The 21,846-nt window shown below is 38.6% G+C and overlaps 1 protein-coding gene across 1 annotated transcript in view; it reads left to right on the top strand.

Annotated features, from left to right (window-relative positions):
- LOC149309745 (uncharacterized) overlaps positions 1-21,575 on the top strand; it is a 49,253-nt gene extending 27,678 nt beyond the window's left edge. Inside the window, exon 6 of the mRNA XM_089534009.1 lies at positions 18,980-21,575. Coding sequence (XP_089390135.1) covers positions 18,980-19,061 — 82 coding nt within the window. The 3' untranslated portion in view covers positions 19,062-21,575. The remainder of the gene's footprint in view (positions 1-18,979) is intronic.
- The last annotated feature ends 271 nt before the right edge of the window (positions 21,576-21,846 follow it).

Here is a 21,846-nt window from a genome sequence, read left to right as displayed (position 1 = left end):
AACACATGATTATGCCAGGTATGTTGACACTTTTATGTTAGAAGATACCTCATAAATAACGTTGCCTAACCCAGGCCCTTTGTCTTGGAATAAAACACTGATAAGTTTAGAATACTTTCCTAAAACATTTGTAAGAAATAGGTCTGTCTGCCATAACCATGAGAATCCCACAGAGTAATTTGGCATGGTATTTCCTGCTTGCTATGTTCTTACATACCAGCAGTAAACAGCAATGGAAGTTAATAACTAGTAGTTTCATAAATGAAAACATAAATTTTTATGACATTGAGTAGTAGTTTTAATCTGTGAGCAATCAGGGATCTTCAGATAATCTTTGTTCTGTCATTTCTGTTTAGTAGCTTGTATTGTATTTTATAAATTTATTTATTTTCCACTGCATATATAAATTCTCCTTTCAGAAAAGAAGCTTTATTAGAAATGCTTTGAAAATTATTTGTAGAGATTCCATGAACACAAGACTACATCTAGAAGTTGTTAGTGATTCCAGACTAGTATGTAAAGAAAATTCTTTTTGTGCTCATTTAGTGATGGTGAGAGAGCCAGCGTGGTGTAGTGGTTTGAGCGTTGGACTAGCAGCCTTTCTCAAATAGTGGGGCGGGCCCCCCGGGGGGGCGCGAGGCTCTGTTATGCAGAGGTGTACTTATAACAATTTTATAGACAAATGATACTATTTACAGTCGCGCGGGGGGTGCAAAATGTTTTCTTCTTCCTAGGGGGGGCATGACAGAAAATAACTGAGAAGCACTGGACTAGGGAAAATCGGGGAAGAAAAAGGCATACTCCTGGCAAAGTCATGCGATTGTGCTGAAGATTTTCAGATGATGTCGCGCTTATCCAAGATTTAACTCAATTCTCCACTTGGCTGTGAAAATCCATAAGGGGCCCTTGGGTGAGTCACACACACTCAGCTACAGAAAACCCTGTGATAGGTTCACCTTAGGGTTGCCATAAGTTGGAAACAACTTGAAGGTACACAACAACAACAGTGATTTGAAATATTTGATCTTGCAGACATTATTGGACTGCAATTTCTCATGGTTAGCTCTGCTGTGGGGCCATGTAAAAGGAGTCACTGCTGACTAAAATCCATAAAATCTAAAATTGATACCCCTATTGTTGATGGCTTTCATTCATGAAAGCAACATGGGGGTAGTTTAGGACTGTCCTGAAGTATTTGGCTGCAAATCTGGAATGGACCAGGACGTGTGTAAACTTGTTACCCTGCATTGAATACCCTTGCTGGGTTGAAGCGGAAGGAGTTGAGTGGAAGGAGAACAATTACAGAAAGAGCAGTTTTATTCATTTCTTTCTGCACAAAATCTGTTCCATATAACTACTCATCCATAACAAATATGTGTGCTTATGTGGAGTGCATTGTATTTGACTTTCTAAAATAAATTCTGTGAATATCTTTGCTGAAAATTTTTAATTTTGCCAAAATTACTTTATGGATAGGAAAACAGTTGGTGCAACTTTGTTTTGGCCATTTGCACTCCCTGCAACAGTATTCTTCAGGCAGGGTAATCTCCTTTTATTTTTAAGGCTTCTTTCTGAAAATCCATTTGCACAGTAAGTAGTATAATATGCATTATTTTGAAAGTGACAGAATTGCAATAGTCTGCATATTATGCAAACACTATAGCAACCAATATGACATTGCCCAAGTATATTTTATAGAAGTGATAGTCACATGACCTTCCATTTATTCTTCTGGATAGTATTGGGAACTGATTTTGACAGCTATCCATTGCAAAGCCTTTAAATAGATATTTATGTCTAAGTAATCTCCTTCTTTCACAATGTTACTTGTCTCTCATAACTGATGCACATACTGTCATTTCTTTTTTTAGTTTTCTTTGAATGATGTATTTAAACTATGTCTATATAGTTCCAGCAAGTAGCAATAGTGTATAACCATAACAAGAAATTCAGCATTTGTATCCATAGATGCATGTGCCAACCCAGCTGTGATTATGTCTTCAATATTATAGATTCAAAGGATGAAAATCTTTATTTTGTTTTCACAAACAAGAACAAAAAATTTCAAAACATTACTAATCACTAGGTGAGATTGAGAGTTTTTTTAAAAAATTCCTGTGAAAATTTCATGATTTTAAGTGAAAATCATTGTTTTTGACCAAAAAAGTACTTTTGTGCAAAATGCAATGTTTTGCACAGAATGCAACTTTTTTTTTATTTTTCCTGCTGAAATAAGTGCTAATTTTTCTGCTCTTGTGAAAGAGCAAAAATATCTCCTTGTGGTTGACAATGGACTGTTTCTGATGAAGTATCTCAACATGTCAAGAGATATGTCCTTTACCATCAAATTTGTGCATATTTATTATAGCAGAACCATGATTAGACTGACTTATGGAGAAAAATATAACTAAAGAAATGATATGGCCATTATAACTTTTGTATTTGTATTTTCTTACTTATCTCTGTTTTTCAAAGCTCAGTCCCAGTGCCATGCAAGGGAAAGCAAAGACAGGCTTAAGATACAATCGTAGGCACATGAGATAGACAAGTGTGTGTGTGGCGGCGGGGAGCTCTATCTGCTCAAATTTTCTTTTGAGATTGATAGACAAAAGAGTTAACGTAATTGGAAAGAGGAAGCACTTTCTCCTCCAGGTCGGGTTTATATTTTGCATCATTGTTTCTCACCCACATATGTTTTGGCTCGCTTATATGAGTCATCACTGGAACTATTACTGTTTCACAGTGACTTTTCTATAACACAGTTGCTGTCTTCTCATGGCACATGCTATGTTCTGGATGGATAGACACAACTGTTGGAGGCTTGTGAATGGATAGTCCTCCTTCCTTGGCTTGGTTTGGTTCGGTCTTGGTGGATGTTTAGTTTATTCTATGCCTGTGAGTCTGTTATTTTAAAATTATTATTATTCCATAATATTTCTTTGGCCTGTTACAGACTGCCAAAATAAAGCTGCTTCGGGTCTCTTTGGAGATATGCTGTTTAAATTATGCATGCACCCTAAGAATCCAGAAGCTGCACCAAAGCTGCACTCCAGTGCTTAGGAATGGAGTGTGGCTTTGGCGCAACCTCCGGACTCTTAGGGCCCATGCATCATTTAAATAGCATACCTCCAAAGAGACCCGAAGCAGCTTTATTTTGGCAGTCTGTAACAGGCCTTAGAAAGTTGCATTCAAACTGCAGGATATGTTCAAGTCACTAGACCTTGATATTTTATGTATGTTTTATAATTAAGAACTATTTCATAGGAGGAGGAATAGGAAGAATTTACAGAATCACATGCTCAGGTATAGGCGAAAATTGGAGCATGCTGAAAGTTTTAGGATTAGGAAGAGGCCACATAAATGTTGCCTTTGCCACGGACCTAAACCCCTCCCTAAAACACACAGTAACCATTCTCCCATGCAGCATTGCTCTTAGTTCTCTACCACCCACCCCCTGTCTCCTTTTCTCTTTTTACCACAGCAAAAGAATAATCAAAGATGGTGGTTTCCTAGGGTAACAGATTTGCATTTAGAAGAAAGTTATACTGGACAATTGAAATAAATTCAAGAATGTTGGCTCTGGCACCAGTGATACAATAACAACTTCACTTTATCTTTATTCATTATTGAAAGTAGAATTTTATTTAACAATATTTTTCTGATTTTTAAAAAAATAATTTGACTTCTGCACTCCTATTTTGGGTCAATTCAAGCATTTTATCTTAATTTTGCTTGAAAGAAAAAAACAAACAAGAGTAAGCCTATAGCCTTTACCATCATATTTCCAGGGTTTTTTCCCATTGCAAGATGTTTGCTGCCATTAAAGAAATTATAAAATCTCTTCTTTCTTCTCCAAGTGTTAAAATAATTTTATGGTTTTCATTTAAATATCAACAAGTTTGATTTTTTTTAATGAAAGACATTGGAATCTTTTATTGTTTAGATATAAGAAAACGAATGTTCATATATAACTTCTACTCCTCTAGTAGAATACAATTTTTCCTAAGATTAGAGTTATAAGTTTGGCCATAGAGCTTGGTTGAGGAAAGTACATTAAACTGGAAACCTAAAATGGTACCTGTAAAATGATGGGAAAAGGTCTATGAAGCACAGAAATTCTTCTACCTGTAAATCTCTATGACCAGATATGAGGGGGAAATTATTTTTGCAACCCTAAAAATAACGATGGGGAACCGTGTGGTATAGTGGTTGGACTTGGAACTTAGGAGATCCAAGTTCAAGTTCCAACTCAGTCACAAAACTCATTGGATGTTTCACTAAAGTCTTTCACTCTGACCTTACCATACAGATTTGTTTTGAGGATAATGTGCAGGAAGGAGAGCTATGTAATCGAACTCACTGGAGGAAAGTAGAATATAGGTAGGAAGATATGCAGCCATAGCCTGAGCTATCCTGAAGTTTCTCCTGCAGCCACTTGCACCAAGACTGACAATCAAGCTGATTTTCAATTTAAAAGATGTCCTGACAGTTCATTTGAGTGTGTGTCTGTAATAAAACTTCAAAGTTTATCTCCTATTGTGGCTCACAGACCTCTTTGGGCTTGTATGTAGATTGACAGGATTACTCCCCCTGATTCTCAAAATAACATAAAATCATCAGTGATCAAATGATTAGCCAGGTTTTTTCAAAAACATTTTGGGACTTGCTCAATTTAGATTACAGCCAAACAGTCCACAGAAGCTCCTCCAGATAAAACAGAGGTTACAGAAAGAAAGAAAGAAAGAAAGAAAGAAAGAAAGAAAGAAAGAAAGTGTCTTCTTCCCCCCCCCCCAAAGGTCCACGGACACCCTGTGAATGGTACTGGAAGTCTGGAAGTGTAGTTCTCTCGATGGGGAACTCAAGGAATCTTAGAAATATGGACATAGGCAGTGGTGTCATTTATCTGGTTCACACTGGTTTACCTGAACCATTTGTTGAAATTTGTCAGGCTCTCCAAACCACTTGTTTCGGAGCTAGAAAACAAAAATTCATTGTACCCACCCCATCCAAATGGAGCACACTTTGTTTCATCATCAGCAATCCTCTGGTAACAGCAGCAGCAGGAAGCAAAGGGCTTTTCCATCCAATCCCAGCCCTACCAGAGTTTTGCACACAATGGGGAAAGACTAAGGAAAAGGAGAAAAGGGAGTCAGTCATCATTTTGCAAACAGCCCATATTGGATAAGAAAAGGCAGGCAGGAAAGAAGGAAGGAAGGGGAAAAAAGCAAGGAATAACAACAGAGGGAGAGCAGGTCATCCAGAGAGCACTTGGCCCTGATCCTTCCCCTGCCGTCTGCTGCAGGCAAGGACGCATCAGACATCAACACAAATTTCTCCTATGGTGAATTATACAACAATTGAAAAATTTGGCTAACTTGTCTGTATTTTAGCAAAACTGTACAAAACTAGTTGTTAATTATTTTGAATGACACAAGAGGACCTGGGTCTACATCTGGCCTGATTTAGACTATATATTACATATTATACCAAGCAGCATTTAAAAGGCCTTGAGCTTCTCATTCTCACAAAGAGAGAATTTTTAGTTCTCCCCTTCCTATCTCACCCCCTTATCTGTCTTTCAAAAATCCATGTCTGAAAATTAGAGCCATAAGTCATGATGTGCTGCCACTCAATGGGGAAGGTAGTATTTCTTCCCCCGCTTCTTAAGTGGCCTCTTTGAATTACACCAGTCCTTGGAGTATTTATCTTACCACTAAATGTGGTAACAATGCTATATAAATTCATAAACACTGACTATGTTTTAATTCCCACTTGGCCATGAAATTCACTGGGTGACCTTAGGGAAGTCACATGCCCTCAAACTTGGGGGAAGGCAATGGCAAATATCCTCTGAACAAATTCTGACAAGATACCCTTAGGATCGCCATAAGTCGGAAATGATTTGAAGGCCCACAAAAACACCAATGGAAAAATACGAGGTCTTAAGAAAGGGGAAGCCCTGCTCTATATGTTAATGGACATATTATTTCACATTTTGGAAATTATAAAAAAATATTTTTGTTTACTATGAAGTAGCCATTTTTAAGAGGGTCTCTTGATATAATCCTGACTTTTTAAAAATAAAAACCCCAAATCTCATAATATATCTTTCTTATATTTCTCAAAAAGAAAAAAAAAGTTTTAATCAGACTACATGTTGGAGAATAACTAATTTCAGGCTTCTCAGGTGATGAAATCAGTTGAACCCAGCACAGATGCTGCCTGCACTTCTAAACAGCCAACACAATGAATGCCAGGTGTAGTACCTTCCGTGTGCCCATCACACCTCTTCCAATAAAATAAAATGAAATGAGAAGAGCAACTGTTACAGCTAAAAAGAGGTTTACAGAAAGGTTGACACCCCAAAATGTGTTTTTTCCTTTCTTGATGTGCTAATTCTCTTTCTTGCATTTATAAACAGTGATTGGTATACATTTTGGCAGGTTTGTGCTTCTGGGCTTATTTGCATTGTTAATGCTAGCTAAGTGAAGTTTTCCCAAGAAGTTCAGATGCATTTGCAGTTACATACTGTACCATTAACAAAATGTCTGGAGCCGTTTCATTGCTAGAAGATTTCTTTCCTCAACAATAATACAGATAATAAATTTTCATTAAATAAAAAGTCTCGAGAGACAGACAGAGCCTTCAATAATACTGTATGACTAATTCTGCCATTTGATCATGTCTGCATTTGCCCAGATACTAAACAAACATGCTAAAGCACAATGTTGCAAAATGCAGTATCTCTCACTTTTCTTAGCAAATTGTCCTTTTAAATAAAACATAGGGATGGATTCAGATTTAGAACAGATTCATTGATATAAATTAGACCCTACGTTAATTATGACTAACTTGTCCTACTATTGTCAGGAGCCTGCTTTAAGTTTGACTGGAACTGAAATCCTAAGTGGCCCAAATGGTCAAGAGCCAGGTGAGTTGACACTGGTCCAGTGGACCCTTGTAATACACTGGGGTTTGGTTCCATGACCCCCCATGTATAACAAAATCCGTGGTTGCTCAAATCCCATTAAATATAATGACATAGCAAAATGGCGTCCCTTATAAAAAATGGAAAATCAATGTTTGATACTTGAAATTTATACTTTTTTGGAACATTTTCAAACTGTGGATGCTTGAATCCGTGTATAAAAAATCAGTGGTATAAGAAGGGCCGACTGTATAACTCAACAATTGCAAGGACTACACTGTGTGGGAAGGGTAATCAAAGGTATAGATAATCAGGATAGAGAAATCAGCTATGATTACATGAATGGTTGGAATTAAGGTAAAAATCTGGTAATGAAGCCTAGGCAGACTTTCACACTGCTGTCTTATTAATTTAAAATGGAGCCTCCATTTTGAACGTGTTCAATTGTACTTGGGTTTTTTTTAATGTCAAGTGATGCGCATCTCCATCATTCCACTTTTGCTTTCACTGTTGGTGAAGGGTAGTTCTAATCCCTACACAAAAAGTGTATAAATGTATAAATAAGCCTTCCAATGCTAAACTGAGGGAAATGGAGGCAGTGGTGGAAATACTAACCAGATTTATGGAGCCGGTGTCTTCACTGGCCTAGAAGGAAAAAAAACAGGTGGGAGGGCAAGACCAGGTGGCATGTGTAACACCTCCCTTCCTGTTGGAAGAATCGATTCAGAGTGCTTCGAATGAACTTGGTCAGGTTATGAACACCACAGAAATAACCCAGTTTCCACACTGGGTTATTTCATAGTGGGAATGAGGTGAACAGTCAGGCCAGTTCATTAAATAGGAAATGCAAAAAATGTGTGTATATATCAGAATCAATTTCTCTGTGTGTGTATACTATTACTGAACACACACACATCTGTAGCTGAATGTGTGTTGTGTTTAAGGTGCACACATACACCTAAGTCTGTGTACATGTACACCAAAAATATGTGTCCACTTATTCCCCCAAATCAGTTGTATCAACCCCCCCCCCCCCCAAATGTGTACATGTTAACCAAACATTTTCAATTGTTGTATGATTCATTATTGGAAAAATGTGTGTAGAACCATGCTTGCTGGCAGCAGGGCAGAGGGATCAGGGTCAAGAGTTCTCTGGATGACCCTCCCTGCCTCTCTGTCTTTCTCTCTCACTCTCCCTCCTCCTTCTCTGCTTACCTTTCTTCGCTGATGGGGGCTGCCCTCAAGGCAGCTATCAACTCCCTTTTCTCCTCTTCATTAGCTTTCTCTCTGCACCATATACTATGAGTTCTGCGGCAGAGCTGGGGCTGGTCAGGAAAACTTTTGGCTTGCTATTGCTGCTGTTGCTGACAGAGAGGGTGACTGGTAATTAATCAAAGGGTGCACAACTTGGAGAGAAATGGGGGAACAGTGATCCCCCCCCATTTTCTATCCTCACAACAAGTGATTCAGAAAACACAACACGTTTTAACAACCAGTATGTGTGAACCAGCTGAATGGCATAACTGCATGTGGGCAACACCTACAAAATGATCATGCTCAGAGCTCAAAAGTAACAAGTTACAAATAATGACTTGCTTGTAGTTGCTTCCTTTTTTCGATACTGAAGATACAACTACAATCAGCCTTCCATACCCATGGGTTATTTATCCATGGATTCAACTATCCACAGCTTGAAAATATTTTTAAAAAAATATAAATTCCAAAAAGCAAAACTTGATTTTGCCATTTTATATGTGGGACACCACTTAATTATACCATTTTATTTAGTGGAACTTGAGTATCCACATATTTTGGTATTCATGGGATGTCCTGGAATCAAGCCCCAGTGGATGGCAAGGGCTCACTGTAGTGCTAACTTCACTCCTTTTCCAGCATAAATGTAAAATTTTAATTGCCTATATACTTAAGTGGATGCATCAGTTATAGAGGAGGAATATGACAGCTGAGTGCTGACTGTGTCTTCTGCTACTGTCTTGTGATTTGTTTCAGGTATTAAGGTAAACAGGAGGAAGTTTTGGGTTTTCTATTACTGGCCACTGGTTTGTAGTAGTCAGATTTGTTATTGAAATGTAATGACAAGGTAGTTACTTTTAGGGTAGTTAATTCTGAGCATAGTGCCAATCAATTTATTTCAGGACAGGCCCTGGAGTTACAATTGTAGCTTTTAAAAAAGAAAGAAAGAAAGAAAAGAAATCAGCTTTCCATTTTCACACACTGGAGTGATGCTTTTTGCTACAAGTGACCATGTAGGCAGCTGAAATCTTCCCCCATATCTGGGTTAAGAAAGATCACATGGCTCATTAGCCACAAAACAATCACCCACAATATTTGTGATTCCTGAGAATTATCTGTGATGGGAAGTGCTACATTGAAAGCTCTCTTCTAGTTTCCCAAAGTCTTTCTTCCCTGCAAAGCTGGGAATTCTGTTTTTTGGCTGCATTCTCAGGACACATCAGAAATTCCATTAAATGTCTTTAATTTCTCTTGGTGGGGGATTTATTCATTTACCATTTTGTTGCAAAGTAATGGAGGGTGTTATGTATTCCTTTTTTACTTACTTTTCACCTTTCTAGAACTCTTCAGCTTCCATAACTGCCAGCACTTCCTGTATGAAAAAAGTTCAGTATCAGGTGGTAACTCATTATATTGTTCCTAGCCTTTAAATGAAGCCTGAAAATCTGCCCCATCAGATTGGATGAGATTTTTAAAAAATAAATGTTTAAATAAATTTTATTTCTTACCAAAAAAAAAAAGCAGAAAACAATAACAAATACAAACAAAAAACAAGCTAAAATACAGATACTTAAGAACCAACTTCAAAAATTCAAGGTCACGTGGGATGTAAAAGGGCAACATTACATAAAAACAGGGATGGGCTCAGAACACAGAGATACCTTCTTTGCACCAGTTCAATCATCAAAAGGGAATCATATTACAAAGGAAGATCCACTTCTGCTCCAATGTTGGGGACCATCGTTCTTCAAAAGGCAGAGGAAGATTTCACTCCTGCAACCTTCTAGATTGATCAGTGAGCTTTTCCATAAACCAAAATTTCCAAAATTGAGACCACCAATCAGTCATATTGACCTTTCCAGTTTTCCAGATTGGATGTGATTGATCCAGCCACAATACTTCCATAAGTGGTGCAATTTCTGGCCTCCCAATATATCCAGAGTTTTCAAAGTTTAGGAGCAAGGCACACATGCACACACATGCAGCAGATATGTGTCCTTCTCTCTTTGTGTAGGATTATTGAGTATAAATGCTAAGTAATGAAACCAGACTTCCATTTTACAGAAACAAAAATGTTATACACCTTAAGATTTCAGAGTTGCCCAATTTTTTTCCTTTTAGTATCCCCTTTTTTTAGGGGTATACAAATATTGTCTAGTTTTTTATGTGTGGATCTGTACTTTTGTCTTCTCTGAGCTGTAATCTATGGTATTGCTGTAGTAATTTTAGCAAAATATAAAGCATATGAACTTTAAAATCAAGGTAGGAATTAAAAGACAAGCCACCATTAGACATGTGAATGTGGATCCTGTCTCTTTAAAACAATCACTACCTTAATTTGAAGGAGTCACTGATTATCCTGTGTTTTCTAATCATCTTCCTTTCTATCACAGACTTTATCTATCTTAAGCAGAGACAATTTCATTCACCGATTAAGGTGCAGCGCAGATTTCTAGACAATGAAATATGGCATAATTATTTTAAAACTATAGGTGCATCTGTGGATAAAACAATATTTACTCAGAATAAAATAATTCCCTATGATATGGTTAGATAATTTCTATAATGGCAATATAAAGGAGAAAGTTGGCAATATAGAAGAGAAGCATGTTACACACAATTATGAGATCAACGTCCAGAGTCGGGCTTACAGATATTTAGGGTGGCCACTTATGAATCCTGAAAAAGGAAAGCCCATTTTTGCATGTAAGGTTTCGTATGCATAAATGCAAATTTGGAAATATTTACTATCATTTAAGTAGAAATAGAATATATCTAACCATAGTGAGGAAGACTCTGACTTAATTATCCACGTGCCTCTCACCATTTAAATACTTTAAAAAGATTGTAACTTTGATATAATTATCTCTGGATACTTAGGCTGGAATCATAGAGAGTGGGCAACTGTGTGGGGGCTGGGACCAATTTCCCCCCTGGGATCCCCCTGCAGGCTATCCCCCCCCCCTCCCCCAGAATAGGACAAAAACCCTGTTACCATTCTGAGGTGGATTGTAGAAGAAAACAGATATTTGGCAGGGGGGAGGGTTATATAGTGTTCTGGAGTTCTTGTGGGGATAAGGGGAAGATATTTTCATGTGTTTTCATACATTTGAGGGGATTTTTGGATCAGGAATTTTGGTAAAAAAATTGAGGTGCTTTGGGGGCTCCAAAGGCCACAAAAGTGGTGCCTGGGTCTGCATGCAGCCTACAAATTCTACTATGTCCACCTCTGCTGTAGGCAGTTTTGGCAGGAAGGAAAAGTCCAGACACAGCTAGTCTGAAGGGTGTAAAGCACTGGAGAACTAGGTTGGTGGGAGCTAACTAGTTTTGCATGCTTTCCCTTGCCACCTCTGCCTGCCCTTGGCAAAAGGGCTAGTACAATATACCAATATGATTCAGGCAAGAAATGTTATTTCTGTTGTATCCTTACTTGTATGCAATGTCCTAGAGGAACGGCCATGTCTGAAATATATTGGGCTTAAAATAAACAGTTTAGGTTCTTTCAACAAGTGGAGTTCTCTCCCTTTCTTCTCCACAAACTGTAGATGGGCAATTTCAAGATCCTTTCCCCACTTTTTTACAGTTCCTTTTCTTTAAACGGAATTGGGATTGGACAATCTTTCAAACAGAAGAGAGTGTCAAACAGAAGGTTGCCCTTCAGTAGCCCTACGGGTGGAATAAAGTTCTGTAAAGCAGGGCATCCTACAAATATTCTATGGGACTGGCAAATTTGGCCAGAGGAAAGAGTTACTTGAAATACTGCAAGTTTTATGGTTTCCTGGATTCTATATTGCAGAAAAGGCAGCAAAATGTTCAAGAATCAGATTTCTCTCTCTCTCTCTCTCTTTGCCTTCAGCTTGTGCATGCGACATGAAAGGAAGCTCAATGGTGTAAAAAGTACATAGTAATACTTAGCAGTACTCGTTGACTAGGAGAAGATGATAGGATGTACTTCTGAATTACTAACTCAGCGTAAAATAGGGCAGTACATAAACCTGGCTTCTGCTACAATGCAACCTTCCATAATGTTTCCCTTTGTTCTCAGAATTCATTAATTATGAGGTGGGACGACATTAGTAAGGAGTATGACCATTTACTTACATTCTTCATTAGAGCTTTTAATAACCTAGATGTTTCAGACTAATTGCTCTTGAACTTCTAACAATCAAAACTGGTTACATAGCTACCTTACTTACAGACACTTCATTCACATGAGCTAAATTGCCTCATGGGAATGACTGCAAGAGATTGGGGACAGAAAGTTTGTTCAGTTTATTAAAACTGGGAGAGCGGTACTTAAGGTTTTTTTTAAAAAAGTTGTAGGCTTTTCATTGCTGGATATTGCTTCTGCCCCAGTTGTCTCTTCATGTTTCCTTGATTTATGATTTCTGTACCAATACCATTATTGTTTGGGAGAAAATGGAAGTTAAGAATATGACAGTTTAGTTACAGAGGAAGAGTGTACAACCCATGACCTAAAGAACATGTACAACATCCTGAAGACCTTCAGTACACCCCATAACAGGTATCCCGTCACCCCCAAATCCACCCAGTTTTCTTCTGCTTAACATTAGCTGTGAGTAGGGGTGTGAAAATCTCTCTTATCTCAGTATCGCTGAGTTTCTCGAATACTGTCCGTGTTATCTGTATTTGTATTGGGTTACGAAATTTTCGTTTTCCTTCCTACATGGAAACTCTATTTTCAAATACATTTTTGCCATTTACCTTTTAAAATATCTTGGACACCTTATTTCTCAGAAATTGTCCATTTTCTTTCAAGGAAGCTTTGGAAATTTCAGAAAGGTTATTTTCATTGAGACTATCTTTCCAGCTCAAGAAAGGAGAATGGCGTGATCACTATCGGAATCACTTTGGTTGGAAGAAAAAGAGCCAGTGTGATATAGCAGTTTGAGCACTGGGCTACATATCTGGAGATCTGAGTTGAATTCCCTGCTCAGCCATGGAAACCCACTGGGTGACCCAGGGCAAGTCACACACTCTCAGCCCCAGAAAACCCCTTGGCTTCCCATATGCTGGAAATGACTGAATAGCACACAACCACAATATAAATAGAGCTCTTCACTTTCTCCCAAGGAAAAAGGATTTTGGTGAGGTGGACTGTACATGTCTGTTCAGGTGCATGTAGCCTGAAGCCTCCATGTCATTATCACAAGCAGTCTCCTGGGATGAAAGGGTAATAAAGGCATTAAAATCTGCCTGTACTAATGAGAAACCAGACGTTTTGAATATCAAAACTTATTGGAAATCTGCTTCTCCATTAAGTTGGCTCCCGTCAGTTTCTCCAATCAGCTGGTAAGTTGCATAGCATTTGTGCATTACTATTTGTAATACTACACACCAATTCTCAGTTGATTGTAATTACTCAAGTAAGTACAGCAGCTGCTTCGAAGGGTTATACAGTTACGTTGGGGAGAGAGCTGAACTGCTCCATCCCTGGGTTTAGCCGCAATATCATGTGGTCTAAATACACTGCGATTTTTATCTCACGCCATCTGGAGAATAGCTTTCCTTGGCTTCCCTTCTGCATTCAGTTGCACAATATTACTGTGAGTTACTGGCATTGAACTTCCTCTGAAGCACCTCCAAATATGTTATTATTAAATGGGACATTTATGCTGTATTTTAAAAAGAGAGAGATTAACACCAGCAAAGGGAGGGAGGAAAGTGAAATTAAGTTTGAACTGAACAGCATCTTTCAGGCAAAAAGGCTGCAGAAAGAAGGACAGGTAAAAGGAAGAATGCTCTGTGATTGTGTGTGTTAAGTTTGGACTCAGACCTGCCTTTCCTTTCAAATGCCAGCAGATGGCTCTGTATTTAATTGCCTAAACACCACAAACCTTATTCCCAGAGGCAGAGCGAGGTGTGAAAACAAATTGGTGTTTCTTGTTCTGTCACATTTTATAGAAGCTTACTCATTCCTTGTTACAGGATCACGGACACACCCTTACAGCATATGTTGTGGTACACTTGGAAAACAAGTTGTGAAGAACCAGGGCTGAGGATAGTGCTCCACCCTTCAGTTTTATGAGGCCATATAATCATTTGGCAGCTCTGTGTTTACATGTTTATCATTTATTCTTGGGAATTAACGGCCGAATTTCAGGCAAAATTATTTGCGGCTTAGCTCTAAGGTATAATTAGTTAGCAACAGAAAGTTGGGGAAGCTAATAATAGGGAAGTGAAGGCAAGATGGAAACGTCTTGGCATTTATGAAAGTTGGATTCCAACTTTTTTCTCATCCCCTTGAGAGACAAATTTGTACAAAGATCATTCTGGTCAGGCTGTAGAATCGGGGTGTCCTGGGGTTTAAGCATTACTGAAGCTAAAATGAACTTTGTCACCCTACTTAAATATTTAAAAACCTGCCATATCTCCTGTCGGTGGGAAAATATGTAATGAAGTGCTTTAAAAGTTTTTTTTTTTTTTTTTTTTAAAAAGCATACAGTTGTGTTTAAAAGTAGCCTTTCATCCAACTGGTTTAACCATGCAGGACAGGCACATATTCAAGGCCAGGATTTCATCAGAGAAGTTATTTTAAATTACTAGTCTTGGTATAATACCTGGCAAATCATCTAAACTTGAATTATCTGGTTGAAATGATGACAGCACTATAATTCTCTAAGAAACCTGTTGGGACAGTAAGTTTTGGTAAGTTTATCAGTGACGGGTTACTGTACCCTGTTCACCTAGCAACTTGTATTTGGAAAGATGCTGTATTCAAAATTAAAATATCGAGATCAACCCTTCCAGGTTGAAATTTTTCGATAAACCTTCTCAGAACCATAGCTTTTAGACTCAGTTTAGGCATGGGCACATAGTGAATTCCTTGAAACCACTAAGTTTATACTCCAAGAATACTGGAAGTATTGCTAGAAGAAGCTACTTCAGAAAATGGGATGGAGGGCAAACTGTGGTGAGAAAATATATAATTTGCCCCTTGCTGCTAGATACGTAAAGTGACAAAAGCATACCTTGAACTGAAAATTATTGGTTTTTTTGAAGCTTATAATGAGGAAAAAAATGTGCAAAAAGTAACATAGAGATCAGTGTTTGGAAAATGTGCACATATGCACCTTAATCAATGATAGAAATGTGCACATTTATTTAAAATTTATTAAATATTTTAGAAACTTGAGAAATAGGGCATGCAAAAATGCCCTACCATCTTTAAAGGAAAGAGGGAAAGCAGGGGGCAGTCTAAGAAGCAGGAGTGGGATGGGACAATTTTCAAAGAACCAATGAAAATGAAGGTGACAGATTTTCATATCTGTAGGACAGTCTGTCTTAAATTCCTCCTCCTCATTCTTTGTAGTCTGAAGATGACTCAGGTAGTCTGATACTGCTATTTACAAAACAAAAATGCATTTGTGCAATTAACATTACATCAGGTTTTGACTTGAGGAAAATGAATTATTTGTCTATAGTCAACTTTAGTGATTTAACCATAGTGACCTGAACTTGTCAGTTTCTGTTGTTTATCATCCTGTTGTTACTGCTATTGTTGTTGTGTGCTTGGTGATTCCCAGAGTGGTCCACGTGGACCCCCAGGGGTCCATGGGAGACTCGACGGGGGTCTACGGGGGGGTCTAATCTTCACATTTTTTGACGAGATTTGGGAATATGGTAGAAATGTAGCAGCAGGGGGTTCACCGAAACCAGTAAAATTTTGAAAGTGGTCTACAAGAAAAAAATGTTTGGGAACCTCTAGGCGAACCTGTCACAAGATTTTCTTAGAAAGTTGTTTTCAGAGGGGGTTAGCCTTTGCCTTCTTCTGAGGCTGAGAGAGTGTGACTTGCCCAAGGACACCCTGTGAGTTTCCTAGCAGCCTGATATAAAGGTAAAGGTAAAGGTAGTCCTTTGACATGAATGTCTAGTCATAACTAGGGGGTGGTGCTCATCTCTGTTACTACTACTAATAATAATTTATTTTATTTATATACCGCTATTCCAAAGATCATAGCGGTGAACAGCAAGTAAGCTAATTTGCAAGTAAGCTAATTAGCCCCCAACAGTCTGGGTACTCATTTTAGCGGCCTTGGAAGGATGCAAGCCTGAGTCGAGCTAGGGCCCTTTTGCTGGTCTTGAACTCGCAACCTTGTGGTCTTGAGTGAATGGCTGCAGTACAGGCATTTAACCACTGCGCCACCAGGGCACCACTAAGCTGAAGAGCCAGCATTGTCCAAAGACGACTCCGGTGGTCATGTGGCCAGCATGACTGCACCAAACACTGTTACCTTCCCACCAAAGTGGTACCAATCTACTTGCATTTGCATGCTTTCGAACTCCTAGGTTGGCAGAAACTGGAATTAGTGACAGGAGCTCATCCCATCATGCGACACTCAGGCCTCAAACAGCCAATCTTCTAATCTTCCGATCGTCAGACTTGGCCTCTTAACCACTAAGCCATCACATCCCTTAGCAGCCTGATAGATCTCTACCACTTTCCAGTCTCACAATACACAACCATTCTGGAGAAATGCAAACATATATTTTTTTCAAAATTGTTCTTAATTATTTAGGTTTCATGGAATTGAACTATTTGGAATTTCATGGAATTAAACTACTGAATGCACAATAACCTGTTTTCATTAAGACATGTTTTTCACCAGAAACATACCTATACGTGTATATGGCTCAATATGCACTCAGCTCCAGCATATGTGCTGTTCTTGAAGTGCATATACAAGTAAAAGTGAAATCTCATTTACTCAACCATGTGTGTGTGTGATTTAAAAAAATAAGGAACTCTTGATCATACAAAAAGATTCTGCTTTCATAACAATATTACACACTACTACACAATAATACAATAGCAGCAGCAACAGCAGTAAAAATAATAATAATGATTGTTATCATAATTGGAGAAGCAGAAATTCCTGTGGGGAGGAGATTAAGACATCAGTCTTTCAACACAGTATGGAGTTAAATGTTTCCTCCTTTTGTTAGCCTGCTTTAGTTTAATGCTTTTGATTTTCTTTAACCTTGTGGGTTTTTTTTTACAAAAGTTTTTATTGTACCAGATTGCATTACAATTTAGTTTTAATACATCTTGCATACAACGTTAATATCTTCTAATGAAGGATAGTATCTTATAAATAAAACCTTTCACCTTCTTCTCTCCACTGGCCTTCTACTGTTGTGCCCACCTGTACCCAACCATGTATCTGACCCACTGTGTCAATACTGCTGAGTTAAATTTGAAACATTTACTTCAACATTGCAGTGAAATGACACTCCTAGGCTTTAAAAGGGCCCTTTAAAGTCTCATATTTACCTTTAGTGTATAGACTGAGGAAGTGTGACTTGTTAAGTTTGCATTCAGATGTGAACTGAACACATTTCTTATCCATTCCTAATCAAAAACGTATTTATGAATTCCTTCGGTTTCTTGTTTAAATTGATGATCAAATGTCATGCATTGTCACATGGAGTTTATCAGTCTTGCACAACTGTGGTTTTTAGATTAAATCAGAGTCTTGAGTGTGGGAAATATTTAAGTGTGAGGCACTAAGGGGCCTGCTTGAAAGTTTAAACAGATATACCAGTCTTCTTCTGATATTATCTTTAAGGTGGAGGAACTTAAGCAGTTATTCCAAGAAAGAAATAATTGGGTGGGTGTGGGGAAAGTTATGAACAAGCAGGTATTTATTAAGAATGTTTAATTGCTTTATGTATTTTTGAGAGAAAAAATACCTAAGCTATTTTAGTGCCAAAAGAATAATAGAATAAAAACTGCCCATTTTTCAACAACCTTCATATGACACAATCCTTTAGGCATAGAGCCCGTATTCATTTCTCATCTTTAGTGTTAGCAAGGGAAATGTGCCTTTTCTGATGTTTTGTAATGCAAAATTATGCATGTTTAGCTAGATGCCCCCTGTATTCAGTGGATTTTGTGCGAGAAAAATTGCAAAATTACTCTATGATTTGCCTCAAATCTTGTGTCAGACTATCATACTGAAGACTGAAAATGAAGTACTTGAATGACGACATAGACTGAGGAACATTTAGGTCATTGGACTCCAGGTCCCATCAACTGCTCAATTATGATAGGAGTTGTCATCCAACAATGTCTGGAGGCTGTGTCAGCAGGTAGATTCCGTGGGACAGTAAATCCATTCTGTTTTAGTCCAAGTGTAAATGTCCAAGATGCAGAATCCTGTCCTCCTAAACAAGTTCAGAGACTGAGGTCTAAAACACACTGTAAAAATAGTTCAATTTGAGACCGCTTTAAGTGGCCTGGCTCAGTGCTAGGGACTCCTGGGAATTGTAGTTTATTGTGGCACCAGAGCTCTCTTACAGAGAAGGCTAAATGTCTCTCAGTTCTCTAGAATTGAGCCAGGACAGTTAATGCAGTTTCAAAGTACTGTAGATCATTTCTGAAATGTGTTTTAGACTTTGGATAGTTCCTTTAAAGTTTGGACTAATGATTGGCCCAGGTTCTTTGTCTCACTGACTGGAAAGGCATTATCCGCCACTGTCTGGGGAGAGGACAGATACCGCATGTGCTACAACATACATTGAGTTCCTGCTTAATTTTACAGAAATTCTTGTACAGTTTAGTGGGACTAGCAATACCATTGCTGTAGGGACATACGTCTTCCTAATTATTTAGTATCATTTAATTTTATTTCTAGTTAATTTGGTGGAACTATTTATTAATTTATTTATTGTACTTTTATCCCACCCTTCTCCCAAAACAGCATCCAAGATTTTTATTAGACTAGTGAAAGTATTTCTCTTAAGTATGTGTATCATGTGTTGTGTCATTCACAGAGACCACGAAGAAGAACATATAATCTCCTGCTCAAACATCTCCACTGGCTATTCGTTCATTTCCAGGCATACTTCACAGTGATGGTTACAAACTGTAAAGCCCTATATGGCTTGGATCCAGGCTATCTGAAAGACTGTATCTCTCAATCTGAGCTGCCTGAGAAAAGATACTTACAGGAAAGCTTTTCCTCAGTCCTACCACCATCATTGTTGAGGACATAGGAGAGACAATTCTCAGTGGTTACTCCTGGGCTGTGGAATTCCCTGCCAACAGGTTCTTCCACCTTTCTGTTTATTCAGGCCTTTTGAATGTCTTGTGCTGAAGGTTGTTTAATCTGGATTACAGTATACTGGATTTGTATTTGAACTTTTGTTTTTACTGTTTGAATGTTTTAAATCCATGTTTTAAAAACTTTTATACTAGTCATAGTTTCAGCTATTTTAGTTTTAAGTTAAATTGTTAGCTATCTTGGGTCCCATATTTGAAGAAAGATAAAATACATGAATTAATAAACAAGGGAGATATTTCTCCCCACTGATGTCAAAACTATTGACCAACTTTTGGTACTCTGTACCTTGACCCATGAGGAGGGGAGTGCAATTTGCTGAAAACCATACACACCGGCATGAGCAATTTAGAAAGATGGGATAAAAATATAATGAATAAATATGCAAATTATTTTCTTCAAGTGATAGGACTGTATCCCATTAAGCTTCAGTTGCCATGAGTATGATAGGTTGCCACAGCAGAGGATGGATTGGTTGCCTTTGTTTTCACTACACTCCCCAGAACCCCACACCCAGCATTGGAGTTGTAGGTCAAAAAAAGTACCCCCCCCCCCCCAAAACTTGGTCTCATACATCATACACTTGACGGTGTCCTGTAAAATCTCTACAGTCATTGAATGAAAAGGCACTCCTTGAGCACTTCTGGTATTTACATTCCTCCATTCCCTTCTATGGTAAGGTAGGTTGCCGGATGGCTTCAAAAGAAACAGAGAAATGGACAAATGGCAGGACAGCAAAAGCAATGGATGAGAGAAACTATGGACGCTTTTCTCTAGCTTCTGCTGGAGCTTTAAAGGACATTGCCTAGCATGGGAAGTGACAGCATCAGGAGGCAAGTACAGACTTTTCTGTTCTTTATATGCCTGCCAGCTAAAGAATTATTAATCTACATGATTTTATAAGGAAATGCTTTGGCAGAGTGTTACTTGCTTAGGCAATTTATTTGCAGAACAGTTTCACCTTCTCATTTATAGATGAGCCTCAGACGGCCTGAGAATACTAGACTGATCTCTCACTCCCAGACTGGTTGAAGGCCTTGCTCTCACAACCAAAATTAGAACTCACCAACCGTCAAACCAACCAAGCTGGTTTTCACACTACAGTTTCCTCCATGGTATATTCCTTATGCAGCCGTGTTTCCTGACCACTCCCACAGACATTCTGACTGAGTTTTCAAGTCACAAGACTATATGGTGGAGCAGGAGTTCACACGAGGCTCAGGCAGCTCACATGGCCACACCAGTTGCCTCTTAACCTGGAACAGATTTTTTAAAAAGCTGCAATGACAGTTTCAGCAGGATAAGGGAGAAGAAGAGGAGACTGTGATGAAGACTAAGGGGCTGTGCAGACGGACCCTAAGGGGTGGCCTGCAGGCGCCTCCATTTTTGCCAGATTGGGGCTATGGCAACCACACACCACGGGTCTGATCCAGCCTTTCCAGGGCACAAAAAGGAACCGCAAAAAGGCGCCACAAAAAGCGGCTTCCTTTTGACCCTGGAAAGAGCACAGTAGCCGTGGTTGTGCCGCTTTATGGTGCTCCTTCGGCTCTGCATTGTGCAGACGCAGAGCTGGAGGAGCGCCGTGACACCATGCGCTGTACAGTGTGGTGTGTGGCAGTCACGTTGTCCTGGGGGTGGATCCAGGACATGCATCCTGTAGAAAGTGTGTACAGTGGGAAAGACAAACAGTAATGGAGCAGGAGGAGAAAGAAGAGGATCGATAGTGGCAACAGGAACAACAACAGCGATAATAATAACAGCAGTAGCGGGTGAATGCTTTTTCATCATTCATTGCAAATTTTGTTTTGGCACATCCTTAATTTTCACATTATCCCCATTGATTACCTTCCCTCACACACACACACACCACCACCACCAGCACCAGCAAAAACTGGACTGCATCAAACAGAATCATGCATCTTTTATACCTAACTCCTAGCTCTATAAAGGTTTGGCTCCTGTTTTCCCCACCTCAAGTGATGAAGGAATTTTTCCAAAAAAGAGAAATGTTTATATTCCACACCAGATCAGAAGCCCAATTAAAATATTGTAGAAGAGCCACATTCTTCTGCACAATAGATATATGAACAACAAAACTGTCACTCCAAGGTTTCTCCCATCTTCTTCTTATTCAGGCCATAAAGGAAAAGTGATTCCTACCCACCCGCCCCCATTTCCTGGTAGTGAGAATCAATAGCTTAATTTCCAATGTAGATAAGCTTTCTATTTTATTTATGCATTAGCAGTTTTAAATACAGTTTATTAAATGTGAAACAAAACTATAAAAACTTGTATACATGGGCATAACAATCAGGCTTTGGAAATAAAGATACTGATCTGATGTTTGTGTGTGTACTATGGATCTTTATACCAGAGTGGTGGCGTAAATGACCCCATTAAATCCTGTTATTTTCTTAATCCAATAAGTACTTAATCTCATTGGAAGTGTTGGAAATAATTATTCATTTATACACTTGTTTTTGCTGCACATTTGATGTCAAGAAGAGTGTGCTTTTGACTAATCAGTTAAAACAGCTGGTGGATAAAGTAGTGAACGAGGATCAGAAATTTGCTATTCAT

Source organism: Sceloporus occidentalis, unplaced genomic scaffold (assembly GCF_023333645.1).
Source record: "Sceloporus occidentalis isolate IW3139 unplaced genomic scaffold, rSceOcc1.0.p SCAF_7, whole genome shotgun sequence".
NCBI classification, from domain to species: Eukaryota; Metazoa; Chordata; class Lepidosauria; order Squamata; family Phrynosomatidae; genus Sceloporus; species Sceloporus occidentalis.
The sequence above is the reverse complement of the archived record's forward strand: the minus strand, read 5'-3'. Positions and strand labels throughout refer to the sequence as shown.